This window comes from Dermochelys coriacea, chromosome 1 (genome assembly GCF_009764565.3).
Source record: "Dermochelys coriacea isolate rDerCor1 chromosome 1, rDerCor1.pri.v4, whole genome shotgun sequence".
NCBI classification, from domain to species: Eukaryota; Metazoa; Chordata; order Testudines; family Dermochelyidae; genus Dermochelys; species Dermochelys coriacea.
This window is the reverse complement of record NC_050068.2, coordinates 263,035,506-263,051,194: the sequence shown is the minus strand read 5'-3', so window position 1 is coordinate 263,051,194 and position 15,689 is coordinate 263,035,506. Positions and strand designations below refer to the sequence as shown.

General features: G+C 42.7%; 1 protein-coding gene across 1 annotated transcript; it reads right to left on the bottom strand.

Moving 5' to 3' along the window:
* Positions 1 to 8,824: 8,824 nt before the first annotated feature.
* Positions 8,825 to 14,118, bottom strand: LOC119842520 (cytoglobin-1-like). Its single transcript, XM_038370791.2, has 3 exons — positions 13,931 to 14,118; positions 11,302 to 11,533; positions 8,825 to 10,011 (listed from the first exon to the last, which is right to left on the bottom strand). Exons 1-3 carry the CDS (start codon positions 14,023 to 14,025, stop codon positions 9,883 to 9,885), a joined length of 456 nt encoding a protein of 151 aa, XP_038226719.1. The 5' UTR covers positions 14,026 to 14,118; the 3' UTR covers positions 8,825 to 9,882.
* Between the last annotated feature and the right edge of the window lie 1,571 nt (positions 14,119 to 15,689).

The following is a 15,689-nucleotide window of genomic DNA, read 5'->3' as shown; positions in this document are numbered from 1 at the left end:
CCCATTCCAGAGCTTGGCAGCTGCGACACAATGCCATCCAAGATTGACTAGTCAGAACCATCCCGCCACCCATAGGGAAGGTGACCATGAACTCCACCATCCCCAGAACTGACAGCCAACTGCAACCGGACATCATCATCACCAAAGAGGACCAGAAGATGATCATGATGGTGGACATCACGGTGCCCTTTGAGAACGGGACCCTGGCCTTCTACAACACCAGAGCTCGAAAGGTGGAGAAATATGCCCTTCTTGCCAAAACCTTGAGAGCTAAGGGTTACCAGATTCAGACATGAGCTGATCGTCGGAGCCCTGGGCGCATGGGATCCCAGTAACGCACGAGTGTTGTGAGAATGTGGAATCGGTCAGCGTTATGCCCGGCTGATGCAGCAACTCATGGTGTCAGATGCCATCTGGTGGTTGAGGGTCACCTACATAGAACACATCACTGGACATCGGCAATACAAAGAGGGATGAGCTGGAGTGCCGATGAGAAGTGTAGTCAGGAAAGTAACTGAAATACTTTCTTGATGGATTTTCTAAATAGACAGCCTACCTTAAATTCTCAATTACTGAGGGGCAATCTTCACTCATTGATATATTTTTCTTTCAACAACCAACTCTCTGTATAACTTTCCATGAGTGCTTGAATGCTAATATCTAAACTGTATGGCTAAATTTATTGACCTAAATTTAGATTATCGCTGAATATGCACTATATGTATCTTATGACTTTTACAAAAAACTGTGTATTTGTGGATAATTTAAGCACTATACCCAGATGTACAGACACACTCTTCTCAACCTGTGTATTATATTTTTTAACGTTAGCTTTAATAAATTTTTTATTTCTGTTTAATGTAACAAAACACTTTATCTGCTTAGATTCATCAGTAGTAGAGACCAAGGGGAAAAATTACACTAAATTATGCAAAAGATTCTGATGGGATGGGTGAGGGGATGATTGAACTTGGGCCTCTTCCTTATATTTTATTATTATTATAGGCTTTACTACGGAGCTTGTGACTGTAATATCTGTGCACCTCACAGACACTAAAGGATTTATCTTGCAACCACTCTGTGAGGTAGGGTAAGTATCTTCATTTTACTGCTAAGGAGCATGAGGTAAAGGGAGGTTTCATGACTTCTCCAGGGTGTCTCGCATCTGGGAGCATAATGTAATAAAATATCATTCTGCAGGCAAGTTAGTGATGTAATTTTATTCATAAAAATCTACAGAATCATAATTTCAATGATGTCACCTGGCGTAGCAGCAGGAACCCACTACCTCCCCAGTGCCAGCTCCTTCAGTTGGTGGAAAAATTGATAATATAGTGTCATCAGAAATGGGTTGAGTTGAGAATAGTTTGAAAGCCCTTTCTGCCACAAACACAATGGTATCAAACGTGAACAGTCTCGAACAATTACATAGATATATATTTGAGAAAATGTTTAAAAATCAACTTTAACACAGGGATACATTGCTTACATAAAAAGGTCATTGATCTTTGGTAATCCTAGGAAAGTTAGCCTTAATATGTAGGACTGAAAACATTTATTCATCAAGTCATCATCAGTGTCATGTCCATCTCGGGCACCACTGCTAGACATGTTGTCATGCTGATCCTTGTCCATGCAGCACTCACACTTCCAAATAAGGAAGGCTTCTGGCCAAACATTTGCAGGGTGGTGAACATCTGCTCTTTGTAAATGAGCATTTGATTAACCGAAGGATTGATTCACGATCACATCATATTTCACACACAACTAGTGTGATCAGTCCATGTTCCAAGGCCCATCCATGCCCAATAGGGGAGGGTAGTTTTGGATGTGCTTAATCATCCTAGAGCCACTCCATTGCTTGATAATTTACCTTCTTGATAGTAGGTATAAATGCATCCCCAATGCATTCTGTCTCCATTTGTCTACTTCTAGGAAAACATCCACCAATGTAGTTCTGCAAGTGTCATAATGTTGATTTTCAAATGGTAAACTTGGCATATGAATGCCTCCAGTGCATATATGACCTCATCTGTGATTGTCTCAGCCATTCCAAGCTCCTTATGAGTGAGGAGAGACTCTTCGGAGGCTGAATCAAGTTTTCTTACCAGAAGGCATTTGATCTTTTTAGCCAACCTTCCAATAGTGTCACATTTTGAAAGGGTATGGAAACTTGGCAGTGGAGTGGCTTTTAATGGCCTGAGTGATAGGAACACATCTCTGATGGATGTACAGTAATTCTGTTCCCCAGCAGGCACAAAACCAGAATCCGGTGGAAGTCTTGGGTAGCATCTCACAGAAAGTACTAGAACATCTGTGTCTAGCATAAAAATTTCGAGTTTAGTAGTCTCCCTGTGGCATTTATGGCATGCACAATAATTTGTCAGTCTCCTCATGATGACTACGAAGAATTTCCACTGAACAGTGTGAGGCAGCTGCTTCATTATGCCATGTGACTATGAAATTCTTTGAGCAATTCTTTACATGCTGGAGCATTTTTCCTGCAAAGTATGTGTTGTCAGATGCTACCAGTCTGGTGCTCTGCTCTTGTTCGATGATAACAGTCAGCTGCATGCATGTTCCCTCCGTGTGCTGCCCCAGCTCTGCGCAGATAGCTAACACAGCAGACCAGACTAACAGGAAGATTGTGATAGAGACAGGAGTACAACCTAAATCTGATTACCAGTGCCTTAACTACAAGGCCATTCTTCCTCTCCTTCAGAACTGGGATCACCTAAACTCCAGCCGATAGGGAGACCACACGGATGCACTCTACAAATAACGACTCTCCCTCCCTTCTCCACAAGCTGTAATGGAACCAAGCTCCCTTAAAAAGGTGATTCTTAGGGGGAAGAAACAGTATGAGCTACTTATCTGAATAGTTCCTGCTGGCCAGCTTAGTGTGACATTGGCCTTGATGTCCGAGGCTGGTGACTTGTTCACTCCTGGCTACCATTAAAGGGATCCTGATCGGCTTCTGCTGCCACACAAGGGGATACAGAGTGATACCCAATGCTCAGAATATTGAAGTCAACACAACAAAATAAAGCCATTAAACTGGGACTGTTTGCTGGGCTTCAGCATGGCTGTTCAAATGAAGTTTGCTTGCGGACTACAAACCTGCATTCTCCACTTGAACAAACTGGCCGTCACTATCTATTTTCATTGCAAGCTTTTTTTTAATGGTGTGGTAATTAAAGATTTATCAAACTTGGTAGGTATGTTGAGACAAAAAGGCAGGGATTGGAACTGAATAACTGGGGGTTGTTGGTTTTCTTTTCTCTGCTGGCAGCAAGGTTCTTGCATATACTTCCTTGGAGTTTCTGAGCATCATTTTCTGGTGTGGCATTTCACTAGCACTTGGTTGCTGCGTCACTTCTCACTTCTTTACCATGGGCTAGTACAGATTCATTACTTCTGCCTTCACACCTGACAGCAAGTTTCTCTCTGACCAGCTCTCATTCTTACAGATCAAGGGTCTCAAACTCAATTTACCATAGGGCCAGTGCCAATCCTCAAATCCTCCTAGTGAGCCAATAATGTCACTGAAGGTCGTGTTCAGAAAAGAAAACATTTATATTGTACTTTTTATTTTGAATTTCTTAGAAATAATAAAACTGTCATACAACTTTATACAATTCTTCACCTGCCAGAAAGTTTTTAGTGTTTGCCAGACTAAAAATGCTTCAGTTCTGTCAGTTTATTGATGTTTGGCCTCAGTGACTGAGCAGTTGAAACCTTCAGGATTGCAGCAAGGTGTGCATCAGATAGTTGTGTTCAGTATTGTCAGGGTTCCCTCCCCACTCTGAACTCTGGGGTACAGATATGCGGACCCACATGAAAGACCCCCTAAGTTTATTTCTACCAGCTTAGGTTAAAACTTTCCCAAGGCCCCAATCCTTTCCTTGTCCTTGAACGGTATGGCTGCTACTACCAAGTGATTTAGATAAAAATCCAGGAAAAAGGGCCACTTGGAGTCCCTGTTTCCCCAAAATATTCCCCCAAGCCCCTTCACCCCCTTTCCTGGGGAGGCTTGAGAATAGTATACTAACCAATTGCTTACAAGTGAGCACAGACCAAACCCCTGGGTTTTTAGGACACTGAAAATCGATCAGGTTCTTAAAAGAAGAATTTTATTTAAAAAAAAAAAAAAGTAAAAAAAATCACACCTGCAAAATTGGGATGGAAGGTAACTTTACAGGGTAAATAAAAAGATTTAAAACACATAGGATTCCTCTCTAGGCTTAGCTTCAAAGTTACAAAAAACAGGAATAAAACTCCCTCTTAGCATCGGGAAAATTCACAAGCTAAAACAAAAGATACTCTAACGCATGTCCTTGTCTTTACTTACAATTTTTGTCATCTTAGATGCTCATTTCAGGTAGTTTTTTAGGAGATGTTTTTTCCTGCCTGGTCCCTCTCTCGTCCAGAGAGAGAACAAACAAAGAGCACAAACAAACAAAACCTCCCCTCCCAGATTTGAAAGTATCTTCTTTTCTTATTGGTCCTTTTGGTCAGGTGCCAACCAGGTTATTTGAGCTTCTTAACCCCTTACAGATAAAGGAGGGATTTTATGCTACCTGTAGCTCTATGTTTATGACAGGTATTTTGACTTGTTTGTATTCATTGTGGAAAAAAGTGACGCTGCCTCCATGGCTGACTCTGCCCGGTGACTAGTGATGATATCTCTGTCCCTCTCCCTCAGCCAATGGGAGCTGTGGGGGGCGGTGCCTACAGCAGGCAGAGCCGGCAACATTGTGACTGCATGAGTCTCTTCTCTGCAGGCTGCAGTGGGGAAGTTCTCAGGGCACGGATGGCCCACAGGCTGGGATCTTGAGACCCCTGTTATAGATGCTTCCCCAAATGCTTTGTGATTTCACTAACTGCCACTCTGACCAGCTCCATGCTCTTCTAGAACTTTCTACAGCTGATAGGACATTCTTATTAGTTTTCCTCACTAGCTCCTAGGCTCTTCTAAGTATGTTTTCATTAAATTTATAATTGCAGGCTGTTTCTGTTGGGTATGGACTGTTGTATTGTTCTCGGGTTCATTACACATGGTTTATTGTGTGTGTATCAGACCCAATGATCAGTGATTTTAAGGACACTGTGGCAACCCAAGATGGAGTCTGAAAACTGTCATCTTGTGACCTTATGTATACGGTCAGCCTGGTCTGGATGAAACTGGACTGAATGGGAACCCTAAGGTTCCATCACCTCAAACTGTTTCCCGCCTTTCTACAGATTGTACCATGTTTTCCCGCCATAGATTCTATAAAAGAACTGTGATCACAGGCTGACAGGGCAGTCCATCATAGCGACTGTGTGCACAGTTTCGGGTCTTCATGGCACTCGTACATCAGCGAAGAACACCCTTGGTTCGCAGATTGAAAAGAAAAGAAGACGACACATTACCATCTTATCTGTCCTGCACCTGGAGAACATCACCATCCATAGAGTTCCTGGTCCGCTTCTTCTGTCCTGACATCCATTGAGGGACTCTCCAGTGTTCCTCCTCCAAGGGTTTCAATTACCTATGGAGTAGAGGTCCTGGACTTCACCACCGCCACTGAAGTGCTGGAAATTGAGTGAGAAAGCAATTAGGGTTTCTAAGTTGGGGGTCATATTTCTTGAATGCCAGGGTGGGTTTAGTTTTATTCTTGGACCTGAGCTTCACGCTCACAGGGAAGAGCTGCTGTGTCACTGGGTTGGTTTGTTATATAGCTACTAGTCATTTACATTTACCCCTTCCGTATCTATGTAATTCTATCCCCCAATACATTTACCTGTTTGTTTTGAACCTTATGTCTTATCAGTTATATTTATTCTGCACCATACAAGGGGAGAGGGGAGGAGATCTGCACCAGTCTACCCATGACAGATACGGCAGAGGGCAAATCTGCTCTTTTGAGAAAAAGGGGCTTGTTTCTATTCCGATACATACACCACTTTACACGTTCAGAGTTATTTTGGCTCCCCTTTGAGATAACATTTCCTCATAAAGACCCCGAGTATCCCCTCTGCCACCTGGAAAATATTAAACCCAGGTATATAAATGTGTTGGGTAATTACTTCACCTCTGTGAAATTCACTCTGCAGTTTCAAATGGTTCCGGTATATTTCGCCTCTAGTCCAAAACTGTTCTGTAGCATTGCTGTGCACCTTTAGACTTTTGATGTTTCATCCCAAGGTTGGTTGCATGTCAGTAGTGAGGAAAAATGATTTCTGTGTAGTGTGAAATACTTGGGATCCTTCCAGATGACAGGTACTGTAAAGATCAAAGTAATCCTCGTTTAGAGATGTAGTAGAAATTAACCTTTCCTATATATCGGCACATTGCTGCATATGTAATTTTTCAATTTTTTGAGGTGTTGTAGGAAGAAACAGATGAGAATTGGGAACACCATGGACATAGACCCCACTGCAACCTCTTGTTTTGTTTCACTCACTGCTTGTGGAAACGCACCTGCTGATGATTGGGTGTTTTGGAATTTGCACCTTCCTGTGGCAAGGCTTTACCAATGCAACTCTCATCTGGTAAGTTACTGCTTGGCCATGGTAGAGGCCAGATAGTTTCCAATTACATTTGCTTCATCCTGCTTGCAATTGTTTCTTTATCTTTCTTTGCTCCCCACTCTCTAAGACCAAAGGAAAAGCACTGAAAGGTCAGAGTTCAGTGGAGAGACTGATCATTTGAGAGTATAGGCTGTTTGTACAATGCTTAGGTGATCATTTTTGAGATCTTGGAAAGTGCAAATAACCTACTTGCCTCTAAAAGTCTAAATATGAATTCTACTTCCTGGGTCCCTCTATATATTACCTGAAAAGAAGAGAAATATCATTGACAAAACATTTTGTTTTAGAGTAAAGTGAGGATTTTCCTTTATTGAGAGTCCTTTGACTTTTTCTGGTCTTTTTCTGGTTTCCCCTATAGTTTTCATGATCTGCTCTATTTTCCCCATTGTGGCCATGGGCTTGGGGGAGAGAAACTTATCAAATGCAAACTCAATCATGTGACACAAAGCTGGTATAACGCTTTACTACAGACACAAAAACAAGTAGTGCTAGCCATAATATTAAACAGCATGGCAATCTTTCACCAAAGGTGTTCCTGCCATGGGTCATATGAAAGCCATGCAGCTAGACATGAAGGCTTCGCTCATGCTGTGGAATAGTTCTACAGAAAATAAAGTTCTCTCCCTGCCATCTTTAGATCTGAGATTTTTCCCGTAACCTTTTCTTCACAGTAATTACAGTATTTGTAAGTGTCTATATTGATATTTTAGTTCACCTAGATAACAATAACCTTGTATGGTTTGCCTCCCAAACATTGGGATATGTGGGGAAGTAGTAGTATCCTCATTTTACAGATGGAGAACTGAGGTTACAAAAGACAGAGCTGAGAATTGAAACCAGATCTCCAATGTCCTGATCCAGCATCTTGACGACAACACCATCCTTCGGCCCTGTTTTGTAGTAGTTACCTGTCCCCTGGCACTTTAAAAATGAACTGCAGACCTTAAACGGTTTTTATGGTCTCAAATTATTCACATCACATATATAAATCTAAAATTACAAACCTATTAACATTTTTAAACAAAGAAGTTGAAAATGAGTTCTGCTTTACGTCCCTGCCAGGGCTTGAGTTCGGGGTTCTTTGTAAACTCTTCTTCTGCACCCCTCCCAGTGCAGCAGCAGCAGCAGGTGAGATGACAAGAACCTCAAAACCTAAACCACCGTTTTCAAGTACCAGTCCCTTCTGTGCATCTGTATCTGTCTTTCTGTCTATATCAGGTGTATCAGGGACTGTATATCTTATTTTGTCCTGGAGAAAATAGAACCCTTCACTTGGGTTGTAGCAGGTAAATAAAGGAGAAATTTATTTGTAATGTTTCAACGTTTAACTTGACTCTGTGTATAACCTCTGTGATGCATTTGGGACCATAAATAGTTTTCACAAGTTTTGCTCCTTCCCTCAACACTTAAAACTGCAGTGGAGCACATTTGCTTGTAATCTGACCCCCACAAAAATGGCTGATGCTCTTTCTTGTATTCTACCCACAGACAAGCATCTGAACTTATCTTTTACCCTTCCCAGACCCTAGCTTCACTCCCTGCAGCCTGCTCAGATGCAAGCATCTTGTCACCAAGTTATTCCAGTCTCCAGGTGCCCTAACGCTTGGTTACTTCCTTTGTTTTCCCTTCCCAGAGTTATCTTCAAGTCCAACTCACTTCCATTTTGATCTGAAGTGTAAATAATCAAGTATGTTCATGCTAGGTGTGAGAACTGGAATGATCCTGATCTCTGACAAAACCACTTCATCACTCTCCTCTCCTGCCTCCTGGGTAACTCACTTTAGGTATCTGAGTGCCGAGAATATACATGGATTCAGTGGGCAGCATAGGGCACTGAAGCAAAGACAATCTAGTCAGTCCTCATTCTCCAGGAGCAGTTTAGCTTCTGGATGTTGGGAGTTCAGCGTCTACTGCTGAGTGGATGTGATCTGTGAATGAAACTGTGGAATGTGGGAGAAACTTCAAGTTCTGGTTTTGTTTGGTTTTAAATGTTTGTTTTTATCCCATGGTTGTGACCCTGGACAAGATAGAAGCTCCCCTTCCACCACTTTAGGAGTCCAAGCACTGTAAATTTGTTAGGTGCCTGGGAATTGCACCCTAGATGGGTTAATATAAATTCCACACGACTACCAGTAATAGTGCATTTATAACCAGGCACCACAGCTGACTACCCACTCCCTTGACAGGGCCTCTGTGTTATGAAATATTCTGTTCTGGTTTTACAAGTGAGGGGAGACATTCACTTTCTTTAATTCTATTTATTACAATCAAGTGATATCTGCAATTACACTTAAGCAGAAGGACACATGCTGTTAAATATAATAACTAACGATTTCACCACTTCCTTTAAGTACAAGGAAAAACAATCAAGCAAACACTGGGTCATTTTCTGGTGAAGAGAGGCTGAGGCATCGTTATGGAACAGGAACGCTGACAAGGAAGAGGGGAAGGACTATAGAGGAATTTACACCAAAGTCAAACCTGCCAGGCCCCACTCAGCTGATGAAGGAAAGACTGTCTCAGCTGGATTAATTTTAAGGCATTGTTTACATAGTATACAAACTAGTATGTGTGATACCACTGCCATCTAGTGGACAGATTAAGAATTAAACTCTGCTGCTAAGGCCTGTACTTCATTTGAGGTCTGCCTTCATTTACCACCATGAAGGGGTGGGTGGCCTTGTTTGGCCTGATGATGACTATCACCCCATGCTTCTGGAAATCTCACCATCCTTGCACAAGCCAATCTGGTGACTTCCTTCATGGTTTCTCAGTAGTTAATTGCTCACGCACCTGGAGCCTTCCACTCAGTATTTCACAAGCAGGGCAGTTCGAGAAAGGAACACCTCTCATGTTACTTCAAAAATGACCCCTTCAGGTTGCTGACCAGAGGATTAGATGCTCTGAAAGGGAATACTGCTCCATCACTCAAGGGATGGAAAGATGGGAGGTGATAGGGAGGTTGGTTCCTTTCTATTCTAGTAGCAGGTGAAGTGATGAGTCTTTTATCCAGAAGTATCTACCTTAAAATGTATTACATGGGCTTTCAAGATTATTGCTAATTTACATACATATTGACAGAAGAATCAAACTGGGACATCTCTAGGTGCAAAGTGCATGAAGATTTGTTGGTTGCTTTTGATGTATATGTTTTTATTTTCCTATATGTATTTACGTTCCTATGTTCATGTTAGCTTTTCCTGTTTTTTCTTAACTTTCAACTGTGGCTGGAAGTTCAAAGTCAGTGATTCAGTGCTGAGTCTTGGTGTTGGTGAGAGGTTTTAGGAGCCCAGAGATGGCACTTCCTCACCAGCCAGCTTCTTTGTAGGCATTGTTCAGGCGAGTGCAGATTTCGTTGGTCACCTTCTCAAAGGAAGCCTTGCAGTCTCCACCATATTTCTCCTCCATCAGTTGCAAGATAATGTCACAGATTATCTAAAGGAGAAGGGAGGGTGGGAGGGAAAGAAGCAGACCATGTGAACTGATTCTATCTGTGAATAAGAATTGCTGTTTGTCAATTGTGTTCCTCCTAATAAGAAAAAGTTGCCTGACTCTCTTTGGAGAAGGGAAAGGGACACGGAAACAGCTTTGCAATGTGTGGCATTCAGAACTGGAAATGGGTAATGAAAATGAGCTGTGGTGCAAAACCCACTCTGCACCATTACCACTGTTTGTGTAAATCTATCCCATATCTGATGGATTAATTTTGGCCACACTTGCATACGTAGTCATAAGAGCATATGAATTGCCATATAAGATAAATCAGTAGTCCATCTAATCCATTATCCTGTCATAGAATCATAGAATGTCAGGGTTGGAAGGGACCTCCGGAGGTCATCTAGTCCAACCCCCTGCTCAGAGCAGGACCAATCCCCAACTAAATCATCCCAGCCAGGGCTTTGTAAAGCCTGACCTTAAAGACTTCTAAGGAAGGAGATTGACCAGTCTCTGACCAGTATTAGACCATGTCTACACTACCACTTTTGTTGGTATAATTTATGTCGCTCAGGGATGTGAAAAAACACACCTCTGAGTGACATACGTTAGACCAAGAGAAGCACTGGTGTGGACAGCGCTATATTGAGAGAGCTTCTCCCACTGATATAGCTATCGCCGCTCATGGAGGCGGTTTTATTATGCCAACAGGAGAGCTCGCTCCAATGGACATCAAGTGGCTAGATGAGCGATCTTGCAGCGGCGCAGCTGCATCTGTACAGCTGTGCAACTGTACGCTCTCTAGTGTAGACACGGTCCTAGGTGTTTCAGCATAAGGTGCAAGAAACCATGTACTGAACAATTATGGATTAGCCTGCCCGTAAGGTAAGCTTTCTCCTGATCTCCTCATTTACTAGGTGTCTTATGCTCTGCAACAATAAGGGTCTTTATCTCTTTTTAAATATATAGGTAATGTCATTACAATACTAACCTACTTCCTAGGTAAGTCTTGAGATTTAATTAATGCTACCAGAATGCTTTGAAGGTTAAAAGTTCTATGTACATTCTATATAGTACTATATTACAAGCCTGGGTAATGTGATGCAAGGGGATATAGGGGTGGGGGAAAGGACACTACTGGCAGCACATTTGTCAGTTCTAATTATGACCTTTCAGCAGCCCCAAATGCATAAGCATCATCAAAGCTGATTGACACCTGTTCTGTCTCACAGGAAAGATGTGCATCCCATTACATGTGGTACATTTGAGGGGGGAAGTCTGCTGACTCACCCTAAAGTTCTTGGGGTCAACCTTGAGCTGCATGGCATGTTTCTTGCCCAATGGGTTCACTATTCCAAGGAAAGCATCAGTGCTGTCGAGGTGTTGGACCAAGTCATTGATGGCAGTGAGGACCCTCTTGCCATGACTCCTGACCTGATCTGACTGTTCCATCTCTTCGGCTGTGCCCATCCCTTTAAAGTGGGTGAAGTAGGACTTGGTGTCTGGGTGTTCTGTAAACATTCTGCAGTGGGTCGGAGAAGAAATGGGAGAGGAATACAAGACAGTTGAGCTACTTTTTTTTCCCTAAAGAGCTGAGCACTGAGGCATTGACACTGGTGTAGCTTCACGTTCAAGACCTTGTCTCATGTACTTCCTTGGCTTCTCTCCGTAATTATAGTCATCACTTGCTCCCATTTCTGTGTCACCTCTGGCTTTCTCTGGCCTTCGTTCCCTTCTTTCCGAGCAAGTCAAAAGCAGATCCCTGCTAACTCCAGACCACTGTCCTGTAGTAGTCTGCCATTTCCTCCACTCATCCATCTCCAGGATTTTTTCTTGATAATTACACCTTAAAACTTGTTCAGGCTGCTGCTAGCCAGAAACCCAGTAACCACAATGACACTTGCTAATACCAAATGCTCACAGCCTACCTGTCGTCTTCTCTTCCTAGCTAGTTTCTCTCATCATTTAACAAAAGTATGTAACAGAAAATGCCTCCGGAGTGTGAAGCCAGGAAGCACATTCACCTTCTGTACCTGGATTAAAATCCTACCTTGTTCAGTTTGCCCACTTAAATGGATGGTTTATAAAACAAATTACAAAAAATAAAAAGCTGAAATCCACTGGAAATTGGAAATTCAGTCCCACCAAGGATGTTGCAAGAGCCCAAGAAGATGGAAACAGAGAATCCAAGTGGTAGGCTCTTCCCCTTATCTAAATACATGAATAGATGGAGGGAACCCCTCGTTCGGGGAAGGCCCAGACTGCAGTTTGCTGCCTGCCTTCAGATGGTTAAGTGTTAGGTACCACTGGCATCATTCACTCAAAAGATGGTTTAGGCTGAAGTCACCTGTGAAGGAAATGAGGCTTCTTTCTATAATCCCATCCAAAGTTTAGCGGCACCTTGGCAAATCATGTAAGAACACAATATTTCCCTCTCTGGACCAAACTAATAATTTATTTAGTCTGGCCATAGAAAGTTCCAACTAAGATTTCCTGGGCAGAAGGGCTTATGGTTTAAAGGGGTACAAGTTAATACACTACAGAGCAATGAAATACAGAAATGGAGTGGAAGGTGGTCATTGTAATTGAAATGCCTCACAGAATAGCTGAGGTTCAGAGTGCGGCTATATACATGAGAAGTGACTCTAAAAATTGCATTGTATGGTTCTAGGTTTGTGACTCAGTGACTATCATATCATTTTATAGGTAAAGATTTTTTTTTTTTTTATTTCCCCAAAACTTCCAGCCCTGCAAGTATAGCCCAGGATCTGTGACTAAAGCCAGGACTCCTGGCTTGGGCATCATTGCCAGTAAAAACAAAAAAACTTCTGCAATCAGATGTTAATCAACAATTGTGCAGTTTAGTGCATGGAAAGGAATAGAATCCAACTCATTCTCCACAAGCTGTGTTGGCTTAGAGCTAACAGTAATAAAAAGTGCTAAATCTTTTACAGTAAATACCACAGGGAACAGATCTGTTGAATGAGACAGCACCATTTTTAAAATTATCTCTTTTCTGACCTTAGTTGTACTTTACAATATTCTAGGATGGAGAGGGAAAGAGCTTTATGTACATTTACTGAGGCTGATGCAGGCATTCAGAGTGGTATGAAAGGAGGAAGGAGTGAGTGAAAGACATACCAGAAACGGTAAGGAATCGCACTTGGGCAGATCCGTGGCAGGGTTAGAGTGGATAAAGGCAGAGATGTAAATGCCAGCTGAATTATTGGGTGCTTTGAAGATGAAGAGAAGTTTGAATTTTTGGGAAGTAGAAGGAAAGCCAGTGCTAAGATTCTCTAGAGGAAAACATCCAAGGAGAATGAGACTAGAAACAAAGCTATTAGTTATGTAAGAGGAGGTCAGTAGTGAGAGCAATTTCTGTGGAATGAAATAGATGAAAGCTAGATTGGAAAGGGTCAAGGAGAATTGAAAGAGAAGTTTTGAGGACATAGAAGTAAACAACTCATTAAAGGAGTTTAGAGGGACATAGGTTCTGGATTCTGTTGCTAGTTCTATCACAGACTTGTATGTGGACTAAGGAAAGTCAGTTAACTTCCTGTTTTGTCTGTCCCATTGTTAGCTGCTTATGGGACAGAGTGAAGAGGAGTGTCTGGCTAGCTGGCCTTTTCTTTTTTACTGTTCATTATTGTATATACCTCAGTTATATCTCTTCTTTTCAAGTGAAATAGTTCTAGTTTTTCATCTTTTCCAACCCACTTCTCCACACTCCTCTTTTACTTTTACTCTCTGAACCTCTTTTGTCTCATCTATTTCCCACTGAGGTGTGGTATCTATAGCTGCTAATGTTTCCAGGCAAGGAATTTGTGCAAATTGCACCAGAACAAGTTCCTAGCATGTAGTTCTATCAGTCTCTTTTCCTCCCCCTCTTGGCTAGCAATGGAATGGGATCTTTCTTTACCTGACCAGCACAGTTGTCCCATTGTCTTCAGCATTGGCATACATCTTCTCCCAGGCCCCACGAGCCCTCTGCACTTCTGCTTCAGAGAATGCCATGTTGAGATTAGAGTGCAGTGAGATGAGAGAGGAAGGGTAGGGAGTTGCAGGTAGTGTGATTTGTGCTCCTGATCTCTGTTTCAGAGCTCTCTATATACTACCCTAGGGATTTAAGGGCTTTTGAATGGGTGCTTTGTTTCCACTTCAGTCAGTCACATTTCTGCAGGTTTTAGTGCTCTCTAATCACCTCTAATCAGGAAAGGAGGTTACCATGTGGAGAGGGGGGGATAGCATTCTCACTGTGAGAGCAGGGGACCACAGTACACAGAGAAGAGGTGTTGCTGTGAAGGGAGGGGAGGGAGAAGAGGGATTGGGGTTTGGGCTGGCCTATCCAATGACTTCAGCCATGGCAGTGTTTCCATTTTCTTCCATAAAGACACCCCCACGCTGCTGTGGGTATCACAGTTGCAGGATAAGTTGTACCTTTGACCCCTCACTCAGTATCTCTGTGGCCATTTTTCCAAATCACGGGCTTGGAAATAAATAAAAAATAAATACTCATTACAGGTATCTGCAGACCTGCAAAAACCACCCAGGACTGAGTTAACTCTTTGCACCCATACAGCAGGCAGCATGGTAGCATTCAAATAGACAGACGTACACATACTATCAATAAATAATAGACATCTCACATTTTTCCAAGTGACGGGCCCAGCACCCACACGTCTCTGAGTAAAATCCTGAGATTCACCCCATCTTTAGACTGGGTCTCCAGGCTACAGCACACCTGTTACTAACCATGTTTCCTCAGATGGTCCAGTTGGGATTGGCCCCTGCTATAGATTTCCCTTCTGGAGCCATGAACACTAGGTAAACACAGTGACACCCAACAGTTTCTTCAAAACAAAGTATTTATTTATCTACAGGAATGTAGCAATCAGGAGGAAAAAAGCCCTGCACCTACATAATGTCCTACCTGAGCTTAGCCTTCCCCCCCCAATCTTAGGGAGCCAAGAGAGGAGGGTCAGTGTTTCCGCAGCAGTAACTCCACCTTTGGACACTCTCAGCTTCAGGGCTCAGGCTTTTAACTCCTTCCTAGCTTTGTTTCCTTTTTCCACTTGGATTCTCACTACCACCACCACTTGGGGTTACTAGTGAGCCTGCTGAGCAGAGCCTGGTGGGGGCAAACCTGCAAAGGCATTGATAGCCCAATCACCGATGCTCATTACAGGTATCTGCAGACCTGCAAAAATCACCCAGGACTGAGTTAACTCTTTGCACCCATACAGCAAGCAGCATGGTAGCATTCAAATAGACAGAGGTACACATACTATCAATGAATAATAGACATCTCACGTGTTCTTCACAGAGTGTCAGTGAGCCTATGTTGATCCCTTTCTAGTGTGTCCCTGACCTGCCAACTCCACTCCACAGCGTCTGTCACGGTCAGAGCAGTGACCTCCCTATGTCGTCGGGGATGTAGACAAGATGCTTTTATAGTTCTTTGTGGTTTGATCATTCCATGCTGGCAACTCTGACAAGAAGGGGATTTTTTTCAACTCATCTATTGCTGAGAACTGGCATCTGAATCAAACTCCACTAATCTGGCCATCACAGCCCACTCCTCATCTTGGCCTTTGTATCCCTCAAATTGGAGGGCTTGGGCTGGGAGAATCTCTGTGGTCCTGGTCTGAACATTTATTTTGCCTATGCTGCTCCACCTC

Bases quoted from the DNA above. Each gene is read 5' to 3' on its own strand.
- LOC119842520 (XM_038370791.2), bottom strand. From the start codon at position 14,025: ATGGCATTCTCTGAAGCAGAAGTGCAGAGGGCTCGTGGGGCCTGGGAG. The intron at 11,534-13,930 runs GTAAAGAAAGAT...GACCCACTGCAG, and splicing joins GGGACAACTGTGCTGGTCAG to AATGTTTACAGAACACCCAG. The intron at 10,012-11,301 runs GTGAGTCAGCAG...CTTCTCCTTTAG, and splicing joins TTGACCCCAAGAACTTTAGG to ATAATCTGTGACATTATCTT.